The sequence below is a fragment of the Natator depressus genome, chromosome 26 (assembly GCF_965152275.1).
Source record: "Natator depressus isolate rNatDep1 chromosome 26, rNatDep2.hap1, whole genome shotgun sequence".
NCBI classification, from domain to species: Eukaryota; Metazoa; Chordata; order Testudines; family Cheloniidae; genus Natator; species Natator depressus.
In genome coordinates this window covers 2,463,621-2,488,144 of record NC_134259.1, presented here as the reverse complement: position 1 = coordinate 2,488,144, position 24,524 = coordinate 2,463,621, and the positions used below count along the sequence as shown (strand labels likewise).

The 24,524-nt window shown below is 51.4% G+C and overlaps 1 protein-coding gene across 1 annotated transcript in view; it reads left to right on the top strand.

The window, feature by feature from the left end:
* ADGRA2 (adhesion G protein-coupled receptor A2) overlaps positions 1–24,524 on the top strand; it is a 103,958-nt gene that overhangs the window by 57,215 nt on the left and 22,219 nt on the right. The window contains exons 3-4 of the mRNA XM_074940267.1: positions 22,214–22,285; positions 22,709–22,780. Coding sequence (XP_074796368.1) covers positions 22,214–22,285; positions 22,709–22,780 — 144 coding nt within the window. The remainder of the gene's footprint in view (positions 1–22,213; positions 22,286–22,708; positions 22,781–24,524) is intronic.

The following is a 24,524-nucleotide window of genomic DNA, read 5'->3' as shown; positions in this document are numbered from 1 at the left end:
CACTGAGGTACCCGGGGAAACCGTAGGCCATGTACGTTTAACAGCAGTTAAATCTTTATGGCTGTTTGATCACATCAGAAAGCACTTAGAAGGTAAGGTTGCCAATTCTGGTTGGATGTATTCCTGGAAGTGTCATTGCATGACATAATCTTTAGTTCCTGGAGACTCCAGGACAATCCTGGAGGGTTGGCAGCCCTTTCAGAAGGGCCATTTTGTGGAGAGGGGGGTTAGTGATGTTTAGGGTTGATCTCCACACACAGTTGCACCAATTTTAACCTAAAGCATGATTTTTAAACTGGTTTAGTTAAATGGATGCAAGAGACTCTATGTGAACACTCCCATTTCAGTTTAGACCAGGCTTATTTCCATTTAACTTAGGCCTACCAGGAGCACCGGGTTTAAGCTAAACTGAAATATAAGCCCCTGTGAAACTGGTGCAGGAGAGCCCACAGAGGGGTTTGCACCCGTCTAACTCACTCTGTTTAATGAAACCAGATCAAGTTTGTGGGAAGACAAGGCCTTAATCCATATTAGAAAAGGGCTGGAATCGGATGGGAAATGGAGTGTTGGAGAAGCCCGTTCTCATAGGTGCTGGCCTGGTGCCTCTGAAGCCAAGGGGTGTGTGTCTCTGTCTTCATAAGTGACTCAGAAACAGACCAGCATGTGAAATCAGAAGCTGCTGAAGGCTTTTTTCATGGTATGTTACATTACTGGGCCACCTCCTCAGCTGGTGTAAGTTACATAAGAACAGCCAGGCTGGATCAGACCAAAGGTCCATTTAGCCCAGTGTCCTTTCTTCTGACAGTGGCCGATGCGAGGTGCTTCAGAGGGAGTGAACAGAACAGAACACTTTATCCAGTGATCCATCTGCTGTCATCCCTCCCAGCTTCTGGCAGAACGAGGCGTAGAGACACCCATAGCCATTGATAGACCTATCCTCCAGGAATGTATCTAATTCTTTTTTGAACCCAGTTATACTTTTGGCCTTCACAACATCCCCTGGCAATGAGTTCCACAGGTTGACTGTGTGTTGGGTGAAGGAGGTCTTCCTTATGTTTGTTTTAAACCTGTTGCCTATTAATTTCATTCGGTGACCCCTAGTTTGTGTTATGTGGAGGGGTAAATAACACTTCCCTCTTCACTTGCTCCACACCAGTCATGATTGTATAGACCTCTATCATGTCCCCCCTTAGTCGTCTCTTTTCTAGGTTGAACAATCCCACTCTTTTTAATCTCTCTTCACATGGAAGCTGTTCCATACCCCTAATCATTTTTGTTGCCCTACCTTTTCCAGTTCTACTATATCTTTTTGTATTGGGGAAACGAGAATTGCGTGCAATATTCAAGGTGTGGGCGTACCATAGGCTTATATAGTGGCATGATATTTTTTGTCTTATTATTATCCCTTTTCTAAAGGTTCTGACATTGTTTGCTTTTTCGACTGTTGCTGCACATTGAGCAGATGTTTATCAAGAACTATCTACAATGACTCCAAAATCTTTCTTGAGTGGTAATGGCTAATTTAGAGCCATCATTTTTCATGTATAGTAGAGATTGCATTACTTTACATTTATCAGCATTGAATTTCATCTGCCATTTTGTTGCCCAGTCACTCAGTTTTGTGAGATCCCTTTGTAACTCGTTGCAGTCTCCTCTCGACTTAATTATCCAGAGTAATTTTGTATTGTTTGCAAACTCTGCCACCTTACTATTTACCCCTTTTTCCAGATTATTTATAAATATGCTGAAGATCTCAGGTCCCAACACAGACCCTTGGGGGACTCCATTGTTCACTTCTCTCCACTGTGAAAACTGGCCATTTATTCCTACTCTTTGTTTCCTGTCTTTTAACCAGTTACCAATCTATGAAAGGACCTTCCCTCCTATCCCACGACTGCTTACTTTGCTTAAGAGCCTTTGGTGAGGGACCTTGCCTTGTCAAGGGCTTTCTGAAAGTCTAAGTACACTAAAAAGAAAAGGAGGACTTGTGGCACCTTAGAGACTAACAAATTTATTTGAGCATAAACTTTCGTGAGCTACAGCTCACTTCATCGGATGCATCCACTGAATGAAGTGAGCAGTAGCTCACAAAAACTTATGCTCAAATAAATTTGTTAGTCTCTAAGGTGTCACAAGTCCTCCTTTTCTTTTTGCAGATACAGACTAACACAGCTGCTACTCTGAAACCTGTCTAAGTACACTATATCCATTGGATCACCCTTGTCCGCATATTTGTAGACTCCCTCAAAAAATTCTAATAGATTGATGATGTATGATGTCCTTTTACAAAAGACGTGTTGACTCTTCTCCAATGTATTGTGTTCATCTATGTCTGATAATTCTGTTCTTCACTGTAGTTTCAACCAGGTTCCCTGGTACTAATCTTAGGCTTTCTGGCCTGTAATTGCCAGGATCGCCAGTGGATCCTTTTTTAAAAATTGACGTCACGTTAGCTATCCACCAGTCATCTGGTATTGAGGCTGATTTAAGTGATAGTTACATACCGCAGTTAGTATTTCTGCAATTTCATATTGAGTTCATATTTCATATTTGAGTTCTGCAATTTCATACCATCTGGTCCTGGTGACTTATTACTGTTTCATTTATCAGTTTGTTCCATAACCTCCTCTACTGACCCCTCAATCTGGGATAGCTCCTCAGATTTGTCACCTCAAAAGAATGGCTCATGGCTGGGAATCTCCCTCACATCCTCTGCAGTGAAGACCAATGCATATAATTCATTTAGCATCTCTGCAATGGCCTTGTGTTCCTTGAGTGCTCATTTAGCACCTCCATCGCCCAGTGGCCTCACTAATTGTTTGACAGGATTCCTGCTTCTGATGTACTTAAAAGAAATTTTGCATGTAGTTTTTGTGTCTTTTGCTAGTTGCTCTTCAAATTCTTCTTTGGCCTGCTAATTATATTTTTAGGCTTGACTTGCCAGAGTTTATGCTCCTTTCTATTTTTCTCAGCAGGATTTGACTTCGAATGTTTAAATTATGTCTTTTTGTCTCTAACTGCCTCTTTTACTCTGTTGTTGTGGTATTTTTTGGTCCTCTTACTGTTTTGTTTTATTTTTCTTTATTTGGGGGTATACATTTAGTATGAAGCTCTATTAAGGTGTTTTTAGAAAGTTTCCATGGAGCTTGCAGGCATTTCACTTTTGTGACTGTTCCTTTTAATTTCCATTTAACTGGTCTCCTCATTTTTGTGTGGCTCACCTTTTTAAAGGTAAGTGCTACTATGGTGGGTTTCTGTGGTATTTTCTCCCCTACAAGGATGTTGAATTTAATTACACTATGGTTCCTAGTATCAGACTGTTTCAGCTATATTCACCTATTGGACCAGATCCTATATGCCACTTAGGACTAAACCAGGAATTGCCTCTCTCCTTGTGGGTTCCAGGACTAGCTGCTCCAAGAAGCAGTCGTTAATGGAGCCTAGAAATTTTATCTCTGCATCCCATCCTCTGGTGACACATTCACAGTCAGTATGGGGATATTGAAGTCCCCCATTATCTGTTTTTGTAGCCTCTCTGATCTCCCTGAGCGTTTCACAATCACCGTTACCATCCTGGTCAGGTGGTCGGTAGTATATTTCTACTGCTATATTCTTATTATTCAAGCCTGGAATTTCTATCTATAGAGATTCTGTGGTACAGTTTGATTCATTTAAGATGGTTGCTATATTTGACTCTATGCTTTCTTTCCCATCTAGTACCCACTTCCCCACCAGCCCGACCTGCTCTGTCATTCCAGTATATTTTGTACCCTGGTATTACCATGTCCCGTGGATTATCCTCATTCCCCCAAGTGTCTGTGATGCCTGTTCTATCAATACCCTCATTTAATACCAGGCACTCAAGTTCCCCCATCTTAGTATTTAGACTTCTAGCGTTTGTATACAAGCACTTACAAAATTTGTGAATATTTTGTTGTCTCTCTTTATGTGGTGTAATTGAATGAGACTCTTTTTCATCTGACTGGTTCTCTTCAGTTCCTGGCTGTACTTTATCAACATCTATCCTCTCCTCTTTATTAGGATCCCCTTTAAAAATATCCTCCCCTAAGGGATGTCTGTGTTCGAACCTTGTACTCCTCCGTACCTGTCGGCTTTCCCCCAGCCCTTAGTTTAAAAACTCCTCTATGACCTTGTTAATTTTACAAGCCAGGAATCTGGTTCCGCTTTGGTTTAGGTGGAGCTCATCCTACCTGTATAGGCTCCTCCTTTCCCAAAAGGTTCCCCAGTTCCTAATAAACCTAACTCCCTCCTCTGAGCACCATTGTCCCATTCACGCATAGGTCTGCCTGCTACGTGGCCCTGTGTGTGGAACTGGAAGTGGAGGATGCTACTGTGGAGGTCCTGGACTTGAATCTCTTTTGTTGTCATAGCTGCACTGAAGTGAATCAAGCTGCCCCATCCAAGTCGAAGTAGCTGAGCCAGTTTACCCCAGCTGGGTCTCCCTCCTGCTGGGTGAGCAGTTCTGCAGGAGGCATTCAGCCCTTTCCTTACCTTCCCCCAGCTCTCTCCAAATGCAGCGTAGAGCCCAGTTCCTGCTTTGTGTCATTAGCAGGATAATGTATTGTATTTTAAAAACCCCAAATGCCTGTCTGCATCCTTAGCATGCTCAGCAAGTCAGGAAGCCGGGGCTGAGTGGGATAAAGCCTGTGGTATTCGCTTCTGCTGCTTCCATTGTCGCTTGTTTATGTTAGTGGTGGAATGTTGGGTTAAAGTCCCAGGGACTCAGCTGTCCCAAGGGAACGCTGGATGAACTTGGAAGGGGCGCGGAATGGAGAGTTTATATTATCTCTGGCTGTTTACATTCAGGCTATGGAAGTCTTTGGTCTGTATCCAAGGAACTGTCCTGAAGCAGTACGAGCACACTGCGATTTCTCCTTGCTTGAAAGGGATTCACTGAGAGTTCACCCGTCCTGCTGAACTCCAGCTTCAGATGGTTTTCGCTGACGCGTAAAAAGTGTGCTCAAGGAGAGCCCCTGAGAGGGTTCTGCCCAAGGGAGTCTAGCAGGGAGGCCTTAAAGCTTATGACTGCTCTCACCTGGAACATCACCTGGATGTTCCTTATTGCATGGGAGGGACGGAGACCCTTGTGCTTCACCACTAGCTGCTGGGGAAGCCCTGCCCACCCTGAGCAGGGTATTTCGGGACTGCCCACTATGAGGGCCTTGCGCCTTGCTTAGCAGCAGCTGGTACTGGCTGCGCTCATGGGCAGGACATGGGACTGGACGCTTGCTGCGATGCCTCCAAAAAAGGTGACGAGTCAGGCTGCTGGTGCACTGAGACCACTGCCCATTGTGCTGACCAGCATTGTCTCTCTGTTCCCTGTGCTTCCCCGTCTGCGTGTGTCTGTCTGTTTTCTCTTCTCCTCTCCCCAGACTGGAAGCTCTATGGGGCAGGGACTCTTTGTTCTGTGTTTGTACAGTGCTAGTACACTGGGATTCTGGCCCCTGACTGGGCGCCCCAATGGAAGGGCAGTACAATGATGATAGTAGTTGACGGCCCCTGGTCTGGCCCATCAATTTCTGTGACGCGTCTGGAATCACAAGGAATGCTGACGGCTAGATACGTGTGCCTCCCCCCTTGCCGGCAGCCGGTGCTCTCCTGAGTGCTGTGAGAGAGGGATTCCCAGGCCAGCCAGGAGGGGGAAGCCTGCTCCTGGGAGGGTCCCAGCCCAGCTCCCCAATCCCAGGGGATGTGGATGGGCCGTAGGAGAGTCCAGGTTTCGGGCTGTGTTTCGGAATGTGGTTTTGGGGGTTGGGGTGGGGAGATGATCTAAGGGCAGGGCTGCTGAGCTCCCAGAGCCTGCACTGACGAACCTATCCGGCCTGCAGCCAGGTGAGCCGGAGCTGTTCCTTCAGCACCCCCTGTTCACCTGGATACAGTGTGCATTGGTGCCCTCTGCTTGGCCAAGGAGGGGTCTCTAGTCAGTGGTTTTGAAGTATATGTTTTTAGGGATGGTTGTAAATGATGCGACTCGCAGATACAGAGAAGCAGCAGTTCCCTATGCAGGGACAATGAGTGAGGGGCATGCCGCCTGGATTCACTGTGAGGCACAAGGCTCCCAGATCTGGGTACCATCCTGCTTGCCATTTGCAGTTGTTCTCCCTTGGCCGCTGCCCTGCCCGTGGCGGTCCCTGGCTGGCGGTGGTGGGAATGATGGCTCCTCTCTCCAGGGCAGTGCAGGGCCTCTGCACTCAGAGGCTGGGAATCCAAGCAGTTGGTGGCAGGAGAGGAAATGAGTTTTGAGTGAAGAGGTGCAAACAGGAGGCAGCGTCGATGCACACGTCACTCGCTGTAACTCTTTGCCTCCCTGATAACATGCAGATGGCGGGTTTGGCATGCGGCACGTCTCCCCTAGCTCCACCATGCATGGGGGTTCAGAGAGCACTGGGAAGCAGTTCACACGCCACGTTGTTTCCCAAACCCAGCCAGAGCCCCGGTGAGAGATGAGCATTTTTCAGAAGGGAAAACTGCAGCTTATCGAAACAGAGGCTTCCAAGAGCAGGGCGCTGCTTGCGGGGCGCGGTCTGTGCCTCCACCCGTCCCTGCCTGCTGCACTGGGGACCAGGCTCTCGCTGGCAGAAGCCAAGGCCAGAGGGGTCCTGCCTAGTGCCGCACGTGGCTGTGGAAGGTGGTTCCTTGGGTCACTCAGGCTCCCTTTGGGTTGAAGGCTGGTTGTGTTTGAAGGGTTGTGCCCTCTGGTCCCCGTCTGTTCCCCCACCGCCAGCAGCCCCAGCCTGCTTCTCCTTGGGCATCTGCCTCCCTGTCACCTCCAGGCCCAGCCTGCTCCCCCTTGGGCCTCTGCGTCTCTTCCTTCCGAGCTGCAGCCCCCGCCCAGCCTGCTCCCCCTTGAAGTCCATGGTGAAAGTCCCATTGTAAATCCTCGATTACTGTGTGACCCACAAGGAAATAAAAATCCCAGTTGTTGGCTCAGCTGGAGATATTTTTCCTCTTCCGCTCTGTGCTGAACCAAGTGCCCACAACGTGGCGTAAGGGGGCGCTTTGCCTGATCTGAAAACAAAGGTGACCCCTTTTGGGTCATTAATGCTCCCACCGCACTTGATTTAAAGAGGAGAGCTGTTGACTCTGATGTCCTGACCTTGATTCCAGCTCCCTGCAGACTCAGCTGGACTTGGTACCGTGGCTGAGATCAGTGTATTCACTTCCTGTCCTAAACTACTGCGTAATACTGCTGTGTGCTGTTAAAATGCCTTGTGTTCAATCCTAGAGACTTGAGTAGTGGGTGACAGGACCCTTATGTACCAGTGTGCAATGAAAGATGCCTGTGGAAGTAGTAACGATTGCTGACCTGTAGCTAACTTTCCACCCCAGATCCAATAATATCATTAAGGAAATTTTAGAAGCAAAGAACCCTTCCCAGCTGGAAACCCTTCAAGCCAAGATCCCGCTCTGAGATGAGCGGTTCCAGCGTTCTCAAGGGCTGGAACAGGGGATGTTTCGAAGAAAACCCTGCCTGACCCAGGCCTGTAACCTTGCAAAAGGTGACCATATACCTGGATTTGTACAGGAAATGGCCCACCTTGATTATCATACACATTGTGAAGAGAGTGGTCACTTTGGATAGGCTATTACCAGCAGGAGAATGAGTTTTGGGGGGGGGAGGGTGAGGAAACCTGGATTTGTGCTGGAAATGGCCCAACCTGATGATCACTTTAGATAAGCTATTACCAGCAGGAGAGTGGGGTGGGAGGAGGTATTGTTTCATGGTGTCTGTGTATATAATGTCTTCTGCAGTTTCCACAGTATGCATCCGATGAAGTGAGCTGTAGCTCACGAAAGCTCATGCTCAAATAAATTGGTTAGTCTCTAAGGTGCCACAAGTCCTCCTTTTCTTTTTGCGAATACAGACTAACACGGCTGTTACTCTGAAACCCGTATTACAGCTATTCTTTAGCTGCTGGTAGAGGACAGCTCTGATTCGCTTTCTCCCCCGGGCCCCAACCTGTCAGAGGGAAGAGGTGGAAATCGGCAGGAAAGCTACTGAACTGCACAGGCTGCTCGGAGCTCAGGAGTGCTACCGGTTCCACTTGGTTGTTTGCACCTAGTAAAGCCAGGCTGTAAAAAGGTCAGAACTTTGCTCTGTGCTCATCCGGACCATGTAAAAGTGAGCCGAAAGCTCAGGGAGGCTAAGGTAGGGGCTTGGAGAGAGAGAGAGCAAATGCTCTGCGCCTATTAACCTGGGACTCATGAACTGGAGCGTTTGCTGACTGCACAGCCAGGCAACGAACAACGTTTGCGAGGCGTTTTTCCCCTTCCTGAAGTGCAGTTGTTCTGTTTGGATTGGACACCCAGCACTACGCTTAACGCCAGACGGAGTTGTCAGTAGATGAGTGTTAAATGGACGCAGGACAAAACCAGCGGGGAGCAGCAGCTGTTAAAAGAAGGGGGGGAGAGGAGACAGCTTTGAAGAGAGACCTGAAGGAAAACATGAGCTGAACGTACACTCCAGTCCGCGACTGTCCCTTCCGAAGCCGGGACGTGAGTCTGGTTAGGAATGGTGAGCAGGGACAAGGGGATGCTGGTCTCCTGTTTCCCAGCCTGTCCAGTGAACTGTTGGAAGCCCAGGGGTGTGGAAGAGCCTTTTATGAGCTAAAGGGAGAATTCCCCTTTGTAGATCCATGTGAATTTCCATAGGGAATGTGCAGGGTTTCAAGGGCCCAAGGCTCTGCTGTGATGGATCACATCACTGGACCATCTAGTCCAGTCTCCTTTCCCTACCAGTGGCCGTTGCCTGATGCTTCAGAGGAAGGTGAAAACCCACGTCTTGTGCTTAGCTAGTTCTTGCAATGCTGTGCATGATTGGGTGGGGTGTCATTCCTTCTGACCTTCCTCTCCTCCATCCCTCCACCTCCTCTTTGGCCCCAGGTTGATGGTCTTTCAGGCAATGAAGGGTTAATGAGCATTATGGGATTGAAGAGAGTTTGTTTTCTGTTCATTGGTGAGACTGGGTACCACTGACACCCGCTGGTTATGTGTGAAATGCACGAGGAGAAAATATGAATGGGGCCAACTGTGTGATAGATGGGGACCCCCAGGCAAAGTGACAAGGAACCGTACGCAGAGACGGTCAAGCCCAAAGCAGCTGCTTGGAGCCCTGATACGTAGCAGAATCCCACGGATCATTTCCTTTGTGCTTCCTCCATCTCCAGTAGCCTTCCCAGTGGAAAAGCCCTGTGGAATCAGCAGATTGACCCTGTCCAGATAGGTATGGGATGCGGCTTTATCTGCATTAACGCTGCTTTCCTTCTGGCATCTGTGATGAGCTTTTGAGCCAGTTCTTATTCAGTGTCACTTTGTCCCATTCTCTTCAAAAGCTCTCATGGTGAGAAACCTTCCTAGGTTGGTTTTCACCTGCCAAATGCAGGACTCTTTTTGCATATTCATTGGTTAGTAGGGCCACAGTCAGGGTAGCACGTGAATAATCCCGCTGACTTTAATGGGGCTAGCTGTGTGGTTAAAATTGAGTGTGTGCTTCGAGGCTTTGTGATGGCACCTTGCTGATGGGGAGCATTGGGTATGCTGGGCTTTTCCTGCTCAACCCACGTGTTCATGTTCATGGAAGGTGCCAGGTTCCCAGCCCTGAAGGATGAAGGTTGTCCTCTTGTCCACAAAGCAGATGCAGCAGGGCAAACCTCCCCCACACACTGCTCTCTGCAGGAAGCCCTTCCTAGAGTGTGTGGGAGAGAGCTTCATCTCCATGGCCATCAAATCCTTGGTGTCTTGGCTGAAGTTGCCTTCTGCGTGGTCACTTGGTGCCAGCTGTGATGGTCTTGTCCAATGGGAGCTGGACTTGGGCCACTGGCTTGCTTTATTTAAGATGCCAAGGAACCATCGGGGGTAATTTCCAGATGAGTCAACTCAAGCCTAGGCAACAGGGTTAGATCCCCAGATAAACAGGCTGACTGCACAGCCTTTCACCCAGCAGCCTGGTAGAAGCAGCATATTCAGGCCTTATTTCCAGGGAACAGTGTATCATTTGATATTTTAGTTTGCTTCCGATGCAGCGATCTCCTTTACGATTTGCTGCAATCTACATAGAGTTGGCATGCTTAGCAGTGGTCAGTCAAGAGTTAATAAAAATCCTAGATCTCATGGAGCTGCTCCTCTTGACTCCAGCTTCCTCTGGAAAGAACTTGAGAAACCAAACATGGGTTATGTTGTTTTTGTTGGCAGGGCAGAGTGTGTGCAGAGATGAGGTCATCCTGTGATGCGTCATGAAATATTTTCATAATCTGAATTTTGGCCCGTGATTCTTGGCCCTCTTCAGACCTGAGGAAGTAAGGTCCCTGGAAAGGAAGGGGGTCTGCAGTCTGCATGGAAAAGGCACTGTTTTTACATCTGTGTAGCTAGCGATTGAGTTGCTGCCTACAATCCCAAGGGAACTGGGTTTGGCGGCCTTAAGACTTCTGCCAGGGGCTAGCAATGTACATGGCAAAACCACCAAGCAATGCGTGGCTTGTGGGGTGCCCGTTGCTTGGCGATACCTGGGAGTTAGCTGTTCTAGGAACTGCTGTGCAGAGGGGTGTGGGAAACTTGGATGGAGAGTAAGACTGTGCCTTGATTATCCCGAGCCTTTCATGCCGGGCTGCACAACTACTTACAAACGCAGGAACCCACCTACGGAATAAAGGATTATCGGGATTACTCAGCTCACCACTGAGAGGCAGCCACCTCTGAGAGGGCACACTGTAACGGCATAGAAGAGGAAGCAAAGAACAGTGTCCGACTGAATCGGCAGAGGGAACTTAGGGCTGCCGAATGTTCTTACCGGCATTGGAGGTTGGTCAGGGCACAGGGTCTAATGACCCAACTGTTGCTAAATAAATGTGCCAAGGCGTCTTGAGTTACCCAAAGCAATCCAACCCTCCGTGTTATGTTTGCTAACGAGATATGGAGACTTTTGCCTGTTACAGGACTGCACTATATTGTGTGTATGTCAATAGTTAGTTAATAGTCAAGGTGCCAGTAGATGGCACTCAGGAATACGTAGCATAGTTGCTGGATTTTGGAGAACCCCTCACGCTTGTGTGCTGCAAATGGCTTGGCCTGTGCAGCTCTTTACATCGGGCCTTGCGATCCTCTCTGATTCTGATTCCGCTCAGGTCATCGTAGTCATCAGGGGCGTGATTGGGAGCCCCTGTGTTAACTGAGTTCTTGGGTCTCTGGCCCTACGAAATGGATGCCCCCATTATAAAAACAAAAATCACCATCAAAATTTGCTCTCCTGGAATCTGAAACAAGATAGCTGCATTCCAGGCGGGAGGTTTTTATGGTCTAACCATAAAGTAAGCCTTGATGCTGTTTAAAACAACAAGACAATTGTCCTCAAGACTGTACAGAGCCCACCCAAGGCTCTGTCCTTGGGGGGAGGGGGTGGGGGGGAGAGAGAGAGAGAGAGAGAGAGAGTGTGTGTGTGTGTGTGTGTGTGTGTGCGTGTTTGTGCCCAGATGGGAGACTCATTTTCTCTTGTAAGATGGGGCCATGGTCTGGGAAAAGCTGAGAAGCCCTGAATTAGGGGTGGGAAACTCGGGTGGAGAGTAAGACTGTGCCTTATTTATCCTGTTGCGGTATTCGCACTGCCAGGCACACTGGCCCTCACGTGCTGACTGACTCGCATGAGCAAGTATAGTGTGGGGGAGCTTTTCCCCCTTGTCACCACTCTGCCAGGAGCTCCCGCTCTGTCGCACGCGGGTGTACTCTGCTCCAGATGAATGTTTCCACTTACACTAGAGCAGTTTCCTGTCGTGTGCTCTAGGCCAGAGAGTCAGGCACAAGGAAGAGGGCACTTAGCACCATCTAACCAGTGCTCTTGAAGTCTGTCCTGACACACCACCTGCTTCACAACTGCACCTGTCTGCCCCCATAATACTGTGTGGTTGATCTCTAGACCCTTTGCGTCTGCTGCTTCTCAGGTCTGGCTTAGCAGCGGCTCTCTGTGTGGCCAGCAGCATTTGTTCTCTGCTAGGTGGTCACTGCGGCAGGAGGAGTTTGGGGCTGCAGTCCGAACTCCTTGTCTGTGACCAGGTCTCCCCACCAGGGTGATAGGAGGTCCTGGCTGCTTTCACAAGGTGGTTCCTTTGAGTATCTTATTGCATTAGGTCACGGCTTAAATCCAAAATGTGGTACTCCCAAAAGCCAAAACAAACTCAACCTTTCTGCTTCTGGGTCTATTTCCCAGCAATGCCCCCCAGAGATCCCCTTCCCCTTCTCTCTCTGCCTCAGCTTCCCTATCTGTAAAATGGGGGGAAATGACACCAAACGTTTCAAGGAGGCTCTGAGGCTGGACTGGCACTTTGAGATCCTGGAGGGAAGATGCTAGAGAAGGGCAGATGGTGAGGTTTGTTCTCTTGCCCATCTAGATAAACTTAGGAGCGAAATGGATCCTGTTCTGAAGTTTGAAAAAGTTTGATTAACTTTATCGTAAAACAAAACAACAAAAAAGGTCGCACTCCTCTCCTGCCCCATCCTCTACTTGAATGCAGCCACCTCTAGGGTGACACATGGCAGCCTGCGTAAGAGCCCACCACAACACCATCCGGTAATTGGACAGGCAGCAAAGAGGAAGAGGACAGGAATGTTGGAACTGCCTGTTAGCGCTCTGTAAACTCTTGGGGTGGACAGACTGTAAGCTGGCGTTATGTCCCAGCAGGAATATAGCAGGGGGCACTTCCCCATATCGTAGCCGGTTGACGAGAGGGGCAGGAGCACAGCCCAGGAGATTGCTGTACATGCAGAGGGGGTGGCCTCCGTCTGAGATCCCAGCAGAAAAAACAAGCAGCACGTCCACTCCCCCCTTAACTTTGCCCTCCCCAGCTCACAGCAGCTGAGAGCTTGGAAAAATGCTGCTTCCAGACCCGAGAGGTTAAAGGGAATTATCAGCCTGGGGAGGAAACAAAAGCCCTTCAGAGATGTCTGCTTCCTGCTCGCTTTGGCTGGAAGGGTTGGAGTCAGGGTCCCCCACCTCCACCCCTTCACATTTTAAGGGTTTATTTTATTTTGTTTTTTTTTTTGTTTTGTTTTTGAAGTAGGAAAAAAACCTACTGATAAAATCTGGATTTTATTCCTTCTTCCGAGTGCTTCAGCTCCTTAAACAGTTCCCCAGCAGCCCTGGCCGGATGTGCTGAGATGGCGCTGCACCATAAATTCAGCTTGCCGAGCTTTGGTAAAGGAGCCATTTCCTCGTGGCATTTCATAGAATCATAGAATATCAGGGTTGGAAGGGACCCCAGAAGGTCATCTAGTCCAACGCCCTGCTCGAAGCAGGACCAATTCCCAGTTAAATCATCCCAGCCAGGGCTTTGTCAAGCCTGACCTTAAAAACCTCTAAGGAAGGAGATTCTACCACCTCCCGAGGTAACGCATTCCAGTGTTTCACCACCCTCCTAGTGAAAAAGTTTTTCCTAATATCCAATCTAAACCTCCCCCATTGCAACTTGAGACCATTACTCCTCGTTCTGTCATCTGCTACCATTGAGAACAGTCTAGAGCCATCCTCTTTGGAACCCCCTTTCAGGTAGTTGAAAGCAGCTATCAAATCCCCCCTCATTCTTCTCTTCCGCAGACTAAACAATCCCAGCTCCCTCAGCCTCTCTTCATAAGTCATGTGCTCTAGACCCCTAATCATTTTTGTTGCCCTTCGCTGGACTCTCTCCAATTTATCCACATCCTTCTTGTAGTGTGGGGCCCAAAACTGGACACAGTACTCCAGATGAGGCCTCACCAGTGTCGAATAGAGGGGAACGATCACATCCCTCGATCTGCTCGCTATGCCCCTACTTATACATCCCAAAATGCCATTGGCCTTCTTGGCAACAAGGGCACACTGTTGACTCATATCCAGCTTCTTGTCCACTGTCACCCCTAGGTCCTTTTCCGCAGAACTGCTGCCTAGCCATTCGGTCCCTAGTCTGTAGCGGTGCATTGGATTCTTCCATCCTAAGTGCAGGACCCTGCACTTATCCTTATTGAACCTCATCAGATTTCTTTTGGCCCAATCCTCCAATTTGTCTAGGTCCTTCTGTATCCTATCCCTCCCCTCCAGCGTATCTACCACTCCTCCCAGTTTAGTATCATCTGCAAATTTGCTGAGAGTGCAATCCACACCATCCTCCAGATCATTTATTTGGGATCGCCCTTTCTCCTGGCTGCAGCCCTTCCCTCCCTTACTTCTCTCTCGGCTCTGTCTACACAGCCGAAGTTGTGCACGGGTTAGCTGACCAGAGCTAGCTGGAATCCAGCTACTGCAGGTAACAGGACTAGTGAAGACAGTGCAGCGTGGGCTTCAGAGGCGGCTAGAGGGCGGAGTCCATACTCAGGGTCCGAGCTGGGCTTGTATTGCCAGCTCTGTGCTGTCTTTAAGGCCATCTGCATGTGTGTTTGATTTCCCCTCTCAGTAAAAGCTGGTTATTAATGAGGAAGATGGCTTTGTAGTTACTTGGGTGGCACTGGAAGGAGAAATTGACACGGACATTTACTGATCGTAATTTAATCTTTCCATGCCCGTGTCTGAGGAGGTGGGTGTGTGTGTGTGGGGGGGGGTTGCCCTCTTCACTGCTGTATGCGTATCCCTCAGTCTTCGACTTTGGCGCAAGCCTGCTATTGCTCTGCAGCTGTGATTAGATACATGCTACAATCAAGCTAATAAACCGAATGAGTTTCCTCCAAGCTTGGCGAAGAACAAAGGCCTTTTGAGAGCATGTTGACAATGGCTGTGTGCTGTTATCACATGCCTCTGGTGCCTGGGATAAGGCATCTCCAGAAACAACTTGGCCCATAGGCAGGAGCTTTCTGTTGTAGCCTTTGCGAATCTTCTGCCTTTCCCCTCTCCAGAGCTAGTGCCTAAGAAATAGATTTATCTGACAGGCAGGAGAATATCACAGAGTGGCTCCACACTTCAGGCTGTGACAGGATTTGCCTTTTAACGGGACCTTTGCAGCCTGCTTGTTCTGAATATTTGTGGGACAAAAAGCACTTTGCCTACATGGCTGGCTCACCCACAGGTTACGCGCTGGACGTGGGGATGGCTGCGTGAGGCTCTCTGGCCTGCATTAGGCAGCAGGTCAGACTAGATGATACAAATGGTCCCTTTTGGCCTTAAAATCTGTGTGTGTCTCTAGATACTGTGAACGATGCACCCTCTAAAATGAGCCCCCGGTTAATTTGTAGGCCAGTTGTTTGATGCTCCATATAATATGACATCTAATTCCAGAAACCCTGCGAAAGAGTGTTTCCTTCTCCCCTTGGTGGTTGTGCTGACCCTGCTCAGTGGAGCTGGGGAGTTGCTAGGTACATTGGGTCTAGGTCAGCTCAAGTCAAATCCTGACCCTGTGCTCCAAAGGTGTGAATCTGACCTAGGCAGGAGCTTGTGTTTACTGTGTAACTCACCCTATGTATGTACGTATGTCACTGTAAGAGCACGTGGTGCTAAACAGACTGTGCCCAGCACAGGTTCCCTACCCAGCAGAGCTTGCAGTCAAGGGGCCTGCTCCTTCTAAACCCCTACTGACTCCATCTGGAGCAAGGCCAGCCCTGATACCCCACTGCTGACTTGGTGGTTCCCCTGCAATTGCCTTGCCTCTCCCAGGATAGGGCCTATTTGGAGAGATCCTCTTGAAACCAGAGGGAGCTGCAGGTACCAGAGCCCTCCCAGAACCAGACACTCACTGTACTATGCCTGCAAGATGGAAGCCCCACTGGGAATACCCCTGTTCCCTCCCTCACTGAGTGTCCTGGGGTCTGAGGCTCCTACGGGGAAACCAGCAGGAGAGACCAGGTGTGGTAGAGGGGTATGAGCCCCGAAGCACAATGTATTCCCTGGTTACCCAGCATAGGCTGAGCAAGGCACAGGGCCCTCGACACTGGCTCCTTTGTTAGCTGCTTCCTTTGCTTTGACTTGTTCCTTATCTCACTGCAATTAAATAAAACCCTTTTCTTGGCTCCCCACAGTTGAAACCACAGAACTCATCCAGCCTCATTACTAAGAGGCTCCTCTTGTCTCGGTTCCTCAGGGCATTTCTATTGGTTTATTAGTTTTATGGACTTGGGTCTCTCTCTTTTATTTTTTTGAAATGATTGCCAAGGCCAGTGGTTATTCCGGCTCCAGCAGTGGAGGGAGGTTGCAGGACAAGAAGCACGTTCCATCTGCAGAGGAAGAGCTCAGCTGTGGGGAATGGCAGAACCAGGACGTGCTCTGGCACTGTGCATATCAGGGAGGAGCGGGATCGTATCCAGGGTGACTTGGGCCCTTGGATCTCACTAGACTCACATTTCTTGGCTCCAGGGGGATGATGACTAGTGGCCCGGGTGTGAGAGATTTCACCTTCTGGCTGTGGTACAAAGAAGCCAGAGTCCTAGTAACCATAGATTCATCGAGTTGCAGCCTGACCTCCTGTATGTCACAGGCCATTGAATTCCACCCAGGCATTTCACCCTGTATTGAGTCCAGTAAGTTGTGTTTGGCTGAAGCAGATCTCCAGAAAGGCAGCCAGTCTTGGTTTGACGAGATCAAGAGAGAGAGAATCCACCACTTCCAATGGCTAATCAACCTCACTGTTAAAAAATGTGTGCCTAATTTCTCATTTAAATTTGTCTGGCTTCAGCGTCCAGCCATTGGGTCTTGTTGTTCCTCTTTCTGCTAGATCAAAGAGCTCTTTGTAGTCAGGATTTTCTCCTCATGAAGGTGCTTGGACACTGTAGTCAAGTCACCTCTCCGTCTTCTCCATTTTCTCCAGCCCTCGACTCGTTTTTGTGGCTCTTGGCTGCACTCTCTCCAATTTTCAGCATCTTTTTAAAAACGTGGGCACCAGACCTGGGCACCATATCGGTCCCACCACTGCCGTGTGCAGAGGTAAAATCACTTCCCTGCTCACCGCGCCCTTCTTTTTGTGTGTCCAAGGATCGCATAAGCCCTGTTAGCCACGGCATCGGGCTGGTTGCTCACACTCAGTTGCTTGTCCATGGTGACCCCTGGAGCCTTGGTAAGAGGGTGTTGAGTGAAGGGATGACACAATATCCAGCATGCTAATGAAGAGCATCAATCAATCAATCAAAATAGAAATGGCCAGCGGAGCAGAGACGGTGACTTGGGAGAAATGCTGGGACGGTGCCCCGGGCGTTCAAGAGCTCCATGACAGGGGGCTGGCTCCTGGCAGTGTTTAGCTCAGTTCCGATCGCGCTTTACGGAACTCTTCTTTTAACTTTCTCTTCCTTTCCTCGGCCAAGGAACCGGTGTTTGTGAAAGACGATTGCAGCTGGAGACTGACGCTGGCGATTCATCACTGTCAGTGCCCCCGGATGAGGAGATTATTATTTACTTACCTGTACGGCAGAGCACCAAGAGGCCCAACTGGGATTGGGGCCGGGGATGTGAGGCATTGTCCATGCAGCCCTTGCCCCAAAGAGCCTATCATCTGCAGAGAAAAGACAGGCAGAGAGTGGGAGGGGAGCCAGAGGCACCGAGAAGGGAAGTAACTTGGCCAAGGTCACCCAGCAGATCAGCGGCAGAGCTGAGAACACAGCCCAGGTCTCCTGAGTCCCCATTCAGTGCCCTGCGCACTGGACCTCACTGCCTGGGACATGGAAAGGGTCTGTCTGCTGACCCCAAAGATGGGCTGGGTGCTCGGTCAGAGTGAGGGACAGGAGATGCTTTGAGGCACTGCCTGCACCACGGGGGATTCCTAGGGGGCAGGAGGGGCACAGAGTCTGGTCCCAGTAATACAGCATGGAGAGAGGTACACATTTCTCAGTGCATGCTGGGAGGAGGTGACAGTGTCTCTGAAGCAGCGGCATTGGGGCGGCCCTGCCCAGACCAGGGGATTTTCCCAGCCCGTCCGCGGTGCTAGGTGGGATGCACCAGATGCGTCACTAGCACAGCTCCAGAGCCGTCCTGGCTGAAGAACTTCCCAACCTCTCCAGAGGGCCGAATGATGTTGCTGAGGGAGTTGTGCAGAGTTTCTTTTGGCTGCTCTCTGCCGGGCAGCCAGTGGCAGCAGGCAGGGTGTCCGATTTCCCTCCCCTTGCTGGGAAGAGCGTGTTTGTGCTGGCCCCGGGTCAGGGGGGCTCGCAGTCCAGTTTACTCGAGTGAATTCTCCAGGCATGAGGTTGGTTGCAATGGGAATAAAGCGTCGTTTTCTCCCTGGCTGTCTCCCCAGGCCGGAGAGCAGAGATGTCTCCACTCAGGGGCCCGCCAGGCAAAGTCTGGAGGCAGAGGGATGTTTGTAAGCTGAGGTGGGCAGAAGTTTAATGGAAGAGGCAGTAAAATGGAAACTGGTTCAACCCGTTAAAGCTAAACTACTTGGGCAGGTTTGGGTTCTGGGGACCAACAAAATGCATGTCCCGTGTCCGCATGGTCCATGGGGGTAAGCAGCAGGGTCTTTTCCTCTGCAACAGGGTAGCTGCTTCAAACTGGAGTCTCCTCAAGGAATTTCTCCCCTCTCCAGCCTGGTGGCAGTAACAAGAGACTCATGAGTCTCTATCGTGCCCTCCATCTCAAAACAAGCTACGGAAACTGCGTCACTGGCATGCAGCTGCTTCTTGGGTGGAACACAGCCACTGATATAACAACACACAAGCCAGGCATTAGCACAGGACGGGAGGGGAAGAAGGATCCCGTATCCAGCTGACACTGCGGAAGAAGTTCCATAGGTAGGATAGAATTACCCGAATTGGTGGCTTGGCCAGAGCTCTGGATTCAGGGGGGGAGGGCAAAGCTGTGTGGAATGTTTCCGATGCGCCATTTGGGCCTCGAGACTTGGGGTCGTTAGAGGGCTGCCGGGGAGGGGAGAGGGAGCAGAGAGACTGCAGAGCTGCAGGATTCTCATGGGACATAAATTATGCAATTATAGGAAAAGTGATCCGTCCGGTAAGGTTACTCCGAGAGGGCTCAGGGCAGGAAATGGGACCCCTGGTGCAGATGGGACAGCCCCTTTTCCCTGCAACTGTGGCAAACAGATCTGGTACAAATAGGTGGCCGACAGCTTCATGTTACTGAAGGCCCCGGGCCCATCTCACTACGAGGGCAGTGGGGAGTGTCTGTGGGGCACAGCACGGCTCTGAATGCTGGGGTACGGAGCTAGCCTGGTGGTGTTCTCCAGGTGGCATATGGAAGGCCCCAGTTTCAGAGCACAGGGGATTAAGCTGTTTCCTTCTGTTGACATTCTCTGGCTCAGAAAGACATTCCCTTCTCCGAGCCCATGTGTGCTTGGGGAGCACGCTAGAGAAGGCTCCCTGGTGGGAAGGAGGCGGCGAAGGGCTGTGACGTTGGGCAAGTCACTTATGGCCTGTTTTTCTACTCTGTTCAGTATGTTGAGTGCTGAGTTCTTTTGAAAATATGGACGTGAGAATCACAGCAGGAGCGGTGGGGTGCTGGGTAGTTTTGAAACTCTGGCCTAGACTTGGGGCTGAGCCCTTCTCTGGCCTTAATTGCCCCGTGCCTCAGTTTCCCACTTTGTAGACGGGAAGTAGTGATACTTGCCCAGTTTTGAGTAAAGCACTTTCCAGCTAAGTGTTGTTACTGAGTACCCCTAGTGCAAGCACATGGCGGTTTTTAAAAGGATCATTTAAAGGACGATTGAAATTATACTTGTATGCAGCGTGCTCACGCATACATATGTCCATATGAACCAATGTTAAATGGTGCCAGTGACAAAAGACTCGTAGCCAGTTTCTGGCCATATCGAGCTAGGCAGGCACATCTTCAGCAGCAGCTGGCCTGCTGTGGGATTCAGCCCATAGACTCTTAGCTGAGACATTGTTGGCGTTGTCCAGGAGGGGCCTTGCACAAAAATGCAGGTGGGTTTTCCCAGGGTGGCTTTACCTTTGCTGTCCTCTTTAGCGCCGTGCAGATGGAGCAGGCCGTGCTGCGGCCAACCCACCGGATGCACATTGGGTGGGCTGGAGTGTGCGTCTCTCCCGTGTAGTTATCTAAGCAGAGAGCAGGGAGGAGAAGCAGTCGTTTCTGAGCAGGGAGGGGCCCAGGGCTAGAGAGCAAAGAGAAATCTAAAAGCCAAGGGTTCTTAACAGGCTGCAGAACCATAACCGACCCCGGGCAGCTCCACGGACTCTTTGAAGCAGGGTTTAATGGGAAAGCAACCTCTGGGGCTTAAGCAACTGACCCAAACATCACCTCCCCTATCCAATGTCTGCCTCTGCCAGGCTGGGTTCCTGGGGGATGGCCTACAGGTAATAAATCAGTCCCCATGTGTAAAAGCAAAAGGGGGTGAATTGTTGATCTGCAGATACAGGCAGAGACTTGGATTGTTGCCAGCACGCATGGAAAGGAATATGCTGAAACTCCGTGGTGGCTGCACTGCTGATTCAATCTGACATTGTTAGAGAAGGACCCAGCCTGAGCCCACCAAACCCTAGGTGTGCTTGGATCTGGATCCAGCCTTGCTCCTCCAGCTTGTCTCCCCCTCATGGGAACGTCCCTGAATGGGGCATGCTGGTTCTGCTCCAGGATTGTGGAGGGTGCCTCCCGCGTCCAGGAGGAAGGGTGCCATCCTCTATAGGATCCTATACAGTCCTGACATCGCTTCCATGACAGCACCCTGGCCACGTTTTGCTGCTCCTGGCTCTTGGGGTTTCTCACTCACTCAGCGGAGTAGGACAAGCAGCGTGGAATGGAGCCCCATGGGCTCCCGGCGACACCGCGCCCTGGCTCTTGGGACGTGGCGAACCGTCAGCTCGTCCTGGGATGCACGTTCCGCCACCTGTCTGGAAGGACGCCCTGGACTGTTGGACACGTGGGGACACCGAACACGCACACATGGCAAGCTCAGCCAATGAGGGGCTGCTGGGCAGACCCGGGGCTGCTGGGCAGACCCTTGTCTGCTGCCAAGTCTGCGAGCGCTCGTGAGCACAGAGAGAGGCCTGGCATCTTCCCCTCCTTCCAACCAGCCGCCCAGCAGGGAGCTGTAACACTTTCCAGCCTCGCTCCCTGTTCCCTTCTGAGAGATAATTAGAGAGAGATTGAACTGAAAGCTGCTAATGAGGTTCCTGCCCAGCATGTCTCAGCCCTGGCAACTCCTGGCTCTGATTGGCTGGGGAATCTAAACCCGCAGCAGGGACAACAATAGGGTCCCTTTCTGCTGCCCCGGCCATGCAGGATCTCAAAGCACTTTGCAAACCCCGCGTTAACCCTTGCACTTCCTGGCCCTTCCCCCCATGTGGCTGTGTCCCCAAGAGGTTTATGCGCCTTGCCAGGCCGGTGCCCGTGCTGCTCTAATTTGGGGCAGTTTGCTATCGAGGACCCAAGTTGCAGTGTTGGCTCACAGCTGCCCGCTGCCGGTGGGAAGGCGGTGGGTGTCCTGCTGCACCCTGGAGGCTGCCTGTGAATGGCTTGCAGGCTCCTAGTGCGGTGCAGTGGAGCCGCGAGGGTCCTGACGCCCACACTGGAGAATGGGGCTGGCTGTAGAAAGAGGCACCAGAGGGGTCCAGGTTATTTCAACCCTATTGTCTCTCTCGGACCTGCCCATCCCGCATGGCGCGGGATCCAGCTGGGCCAGGATTTCTTCTGCCCCCTCCTGGGAGGAATGTCCTTGCCAACTCCTCCCTTCCAGCCTGGCCCCTTGCTGATCGAGATACGTGCTTGGCTGCTGGGAGCGGCAAGGGGCCTCCCCAGTGCTGCCCTCATTCCGGACAGTCACGGGACCGCAGTGCAGAGCAGTGGGATCCGAACATTCCCATCGGGGGCTGCTGGCGGCCCCAGTGTGAATCAGGCAAAGGGGGTGCCAGTCCAGTTCCTAGTGGACAGGTGGCACAAGAGGTGCCACCACGCAGGGCACTGATGTCCCAGCCCCGTTTTTCAGCAGCCTGGGACATCTCTGGAAGTTCTTTTCCCGTCACAGAGCAGGTGAATGGATGAAGCCATTGCTGGCATCAGTGCATCGTTCCATTCCCCTTGGGCAAGTGGAGGACGAGGAGGAGGCCCCTCCAGGCGGCACAGGCTAGGCGTACCGGGTGTTTGCCAGTTGGTGCCATGGCTGCCTGTCCCAGGGACCTTCCAGGGCTGTTTGCACCTAGTCTGGGCTCCCCTGAGCTGGGTCGACACCACGTGTGGGAAGTGATCTGCCGGGAGCACTGTTCTAGGCTGCTCTGCCTCCCACCAGGATACGGAGCCTCCTGCCGGCAACTGGTTTCCTTTCTATTTATTTTCTCTCTCTCTCTCTTTCTCCAGGGACCTCAAGAACAACTTGATCAGCATGATCCAGCCCGGCGCATTCCTTGGCCTCTCGGAGCTGAAGCGCCTGTAAGTGGCCCCGGGCCCCTTGTTCGCTATTCTGGGAGAGTCGAGCCTGCCGCGCCCCTCCGTCCGCAGCAGCGCTGGCTCGTGGGCGGGGGCCAATGCACAGACCAGACCCCATCCACGCAGGGTCCCCTCTCGGCGCCCCCAACCTGGGCTTTGAAACAGCCTGACTCCGGGAGCTACCTGTCCTGCGGCTTCGCCCCACACACCGGGCAGGTGCTGAGCTCCTCCAGCAGGGCTAGGCGCACTCCGAGCCGCTGCTGCCCCGCTCGCAGCAGTGCCTGAATCCTGCCAGTCGGTTCATTTCGCCAGCACTGCTCCCTGCAGCACCAGAGGCTCCCCCGCAAGACACTGCCGGCACTGCCCCAGTGTGGGGCTGTCTTCCAGCGCTCACACCGCTCTTACATCCCCTCTGCTTGTTTCCAGAGACCTCTCCAACAACCGCATCGGCTGCCTCAGCGCCAGTGTCTTCCAGGGACTCGCCAACCTCCTCCGGCTGTAAGTACCCGGGAGGGGCCCCCTGGAGGACACCTGCCCACAGGCACAGCGCTGGCCAGGGGCTTTCGGCTGTTGCGGAGCAGGACCCCCACACTTGCTCTGCCGCTCTCGCCCTCGTTCTCCTTCCCACCTGGCAGCAGGACCCTACTCCCTCCTCTCTGCTAGCAAGGGATGGAGCAAAGCCTAGCCTCTCCTGCCACCCCATCTCGCCACCACCTGCCCTTAGCATGGGACAGCCAAGCCTCCACCAGCCAGAGCCTAGCAATAGACACGCTCCAGCGCCCAAGTCCCCTGATCGTCCCCCAGCCATGTCCAGCCCCTGTTCCACTGGGCACTCACCAAATTACCAGCCCTGCTGTTCCCACCTTATCAGTTACACCCGAGAGACTACAGCTCTGCTTCACACTCAGCACTTAGATTTGTTTACAGAAGGAGCCAGTACAAGTTTATTTAACGAGGAGCAGAGATGCCAGTGATAGCAAGCCGAGATGTTGGAAACAAAGGGTTACATATACACTAGACTCAAGACATGCCTGCGAGAGCCTAAACTTAACTGATAGGATGTTGTTATGCCAGAAGAGGAAACGCTCACTCAACATCCTTCCAGCGTATAACAGCCAGACTTGGCTAGGATCTTCTGTTTGTGAAGCAAGCCCACTGCTTACTTCCTGGGTGACACTACCAGGGTGTCCCTGTGCAACCCCAGAGAAATCAAAACAACCCTTTGATCTTTGTTCAGGAATCGGACGCCCTCCCAAGGTTCCTTCCTGTAGATTGTGCGAGCTCCCATTGGTTTCTGAATTGCGATTAGCTGGTGGCTCAGGAGGCAGAGAGGGGTCCATTGGGAAGTATACTGTGCTCGATTTGCATCTGACAGATAAGCACCTCCTGCTTGTTAGGAAGGAACAGCTGTCACCTCCGGTGCCCTGCTTTAACTCACAGACCTTACGAACGTCATTTCCAGGACAGGTCCGTAACTCCTTAACTCTTAGCGTCCCCTTATCCTTTTGCCAGGGCTGTGGTGGCCAGTGTGTTACTGGCTCTCTCTAGAGACCTCACATGCCCCCTTCAATGAATTATTGTGAGTATAACTGACCCGGGGATCCCTATAAAACTCTGTGCACCCTCTATGCCCTCTGCCAGATGGCATCAAGGGGGTCACAGGGACACACGCCCACCCAAGGTGCTGTCGTCTCTGATCTTCAGCCTCTTGGATTAGACACATGGGCGGGAGTCTGGATTGTGGGGAAGAAAGGAGGAGAGACCCTGCCCCTCAGCCAGACCCCACGGGCTGCTCTCAGCCTGCCCAGCTGGCTGACTGCCCAGTGGCTCCATTTCTCTGTGGGTCGCAAGCACAGCGTGACTTAGCTCCTGGGGGCAGACACTTCAGAGCAGATCCTGCTGGAGATTGTGTGTGACGATGGCTGAATGGTCTGTCTGCCAGGCGAAGGTAGCGCTCAGCACGGAGCTCATTAAAGGCCCTTGCTGCTCAGCCTGTCGTGTGGGCTCCTCTGTCCCCACCTGTGTGGGGAGCTCATTAAGTGCTGCTTGGCGATTGTGTGCATTCTTGATCAAAGTGAGCTTTAAAACCCCAAGACATAGTGGCAAGCGGGGCCGGGCCTCTTGTTTTTGCTTTTCTCCATAAAACCAGGCCAGGGGAGGGGGTGGGGAGTGGGGCTAAGCCAGAGAACAAAAGCTGAGAGGGACTGAAATGGCTGGAGAGATTCTGGGGGGAATTGGATTA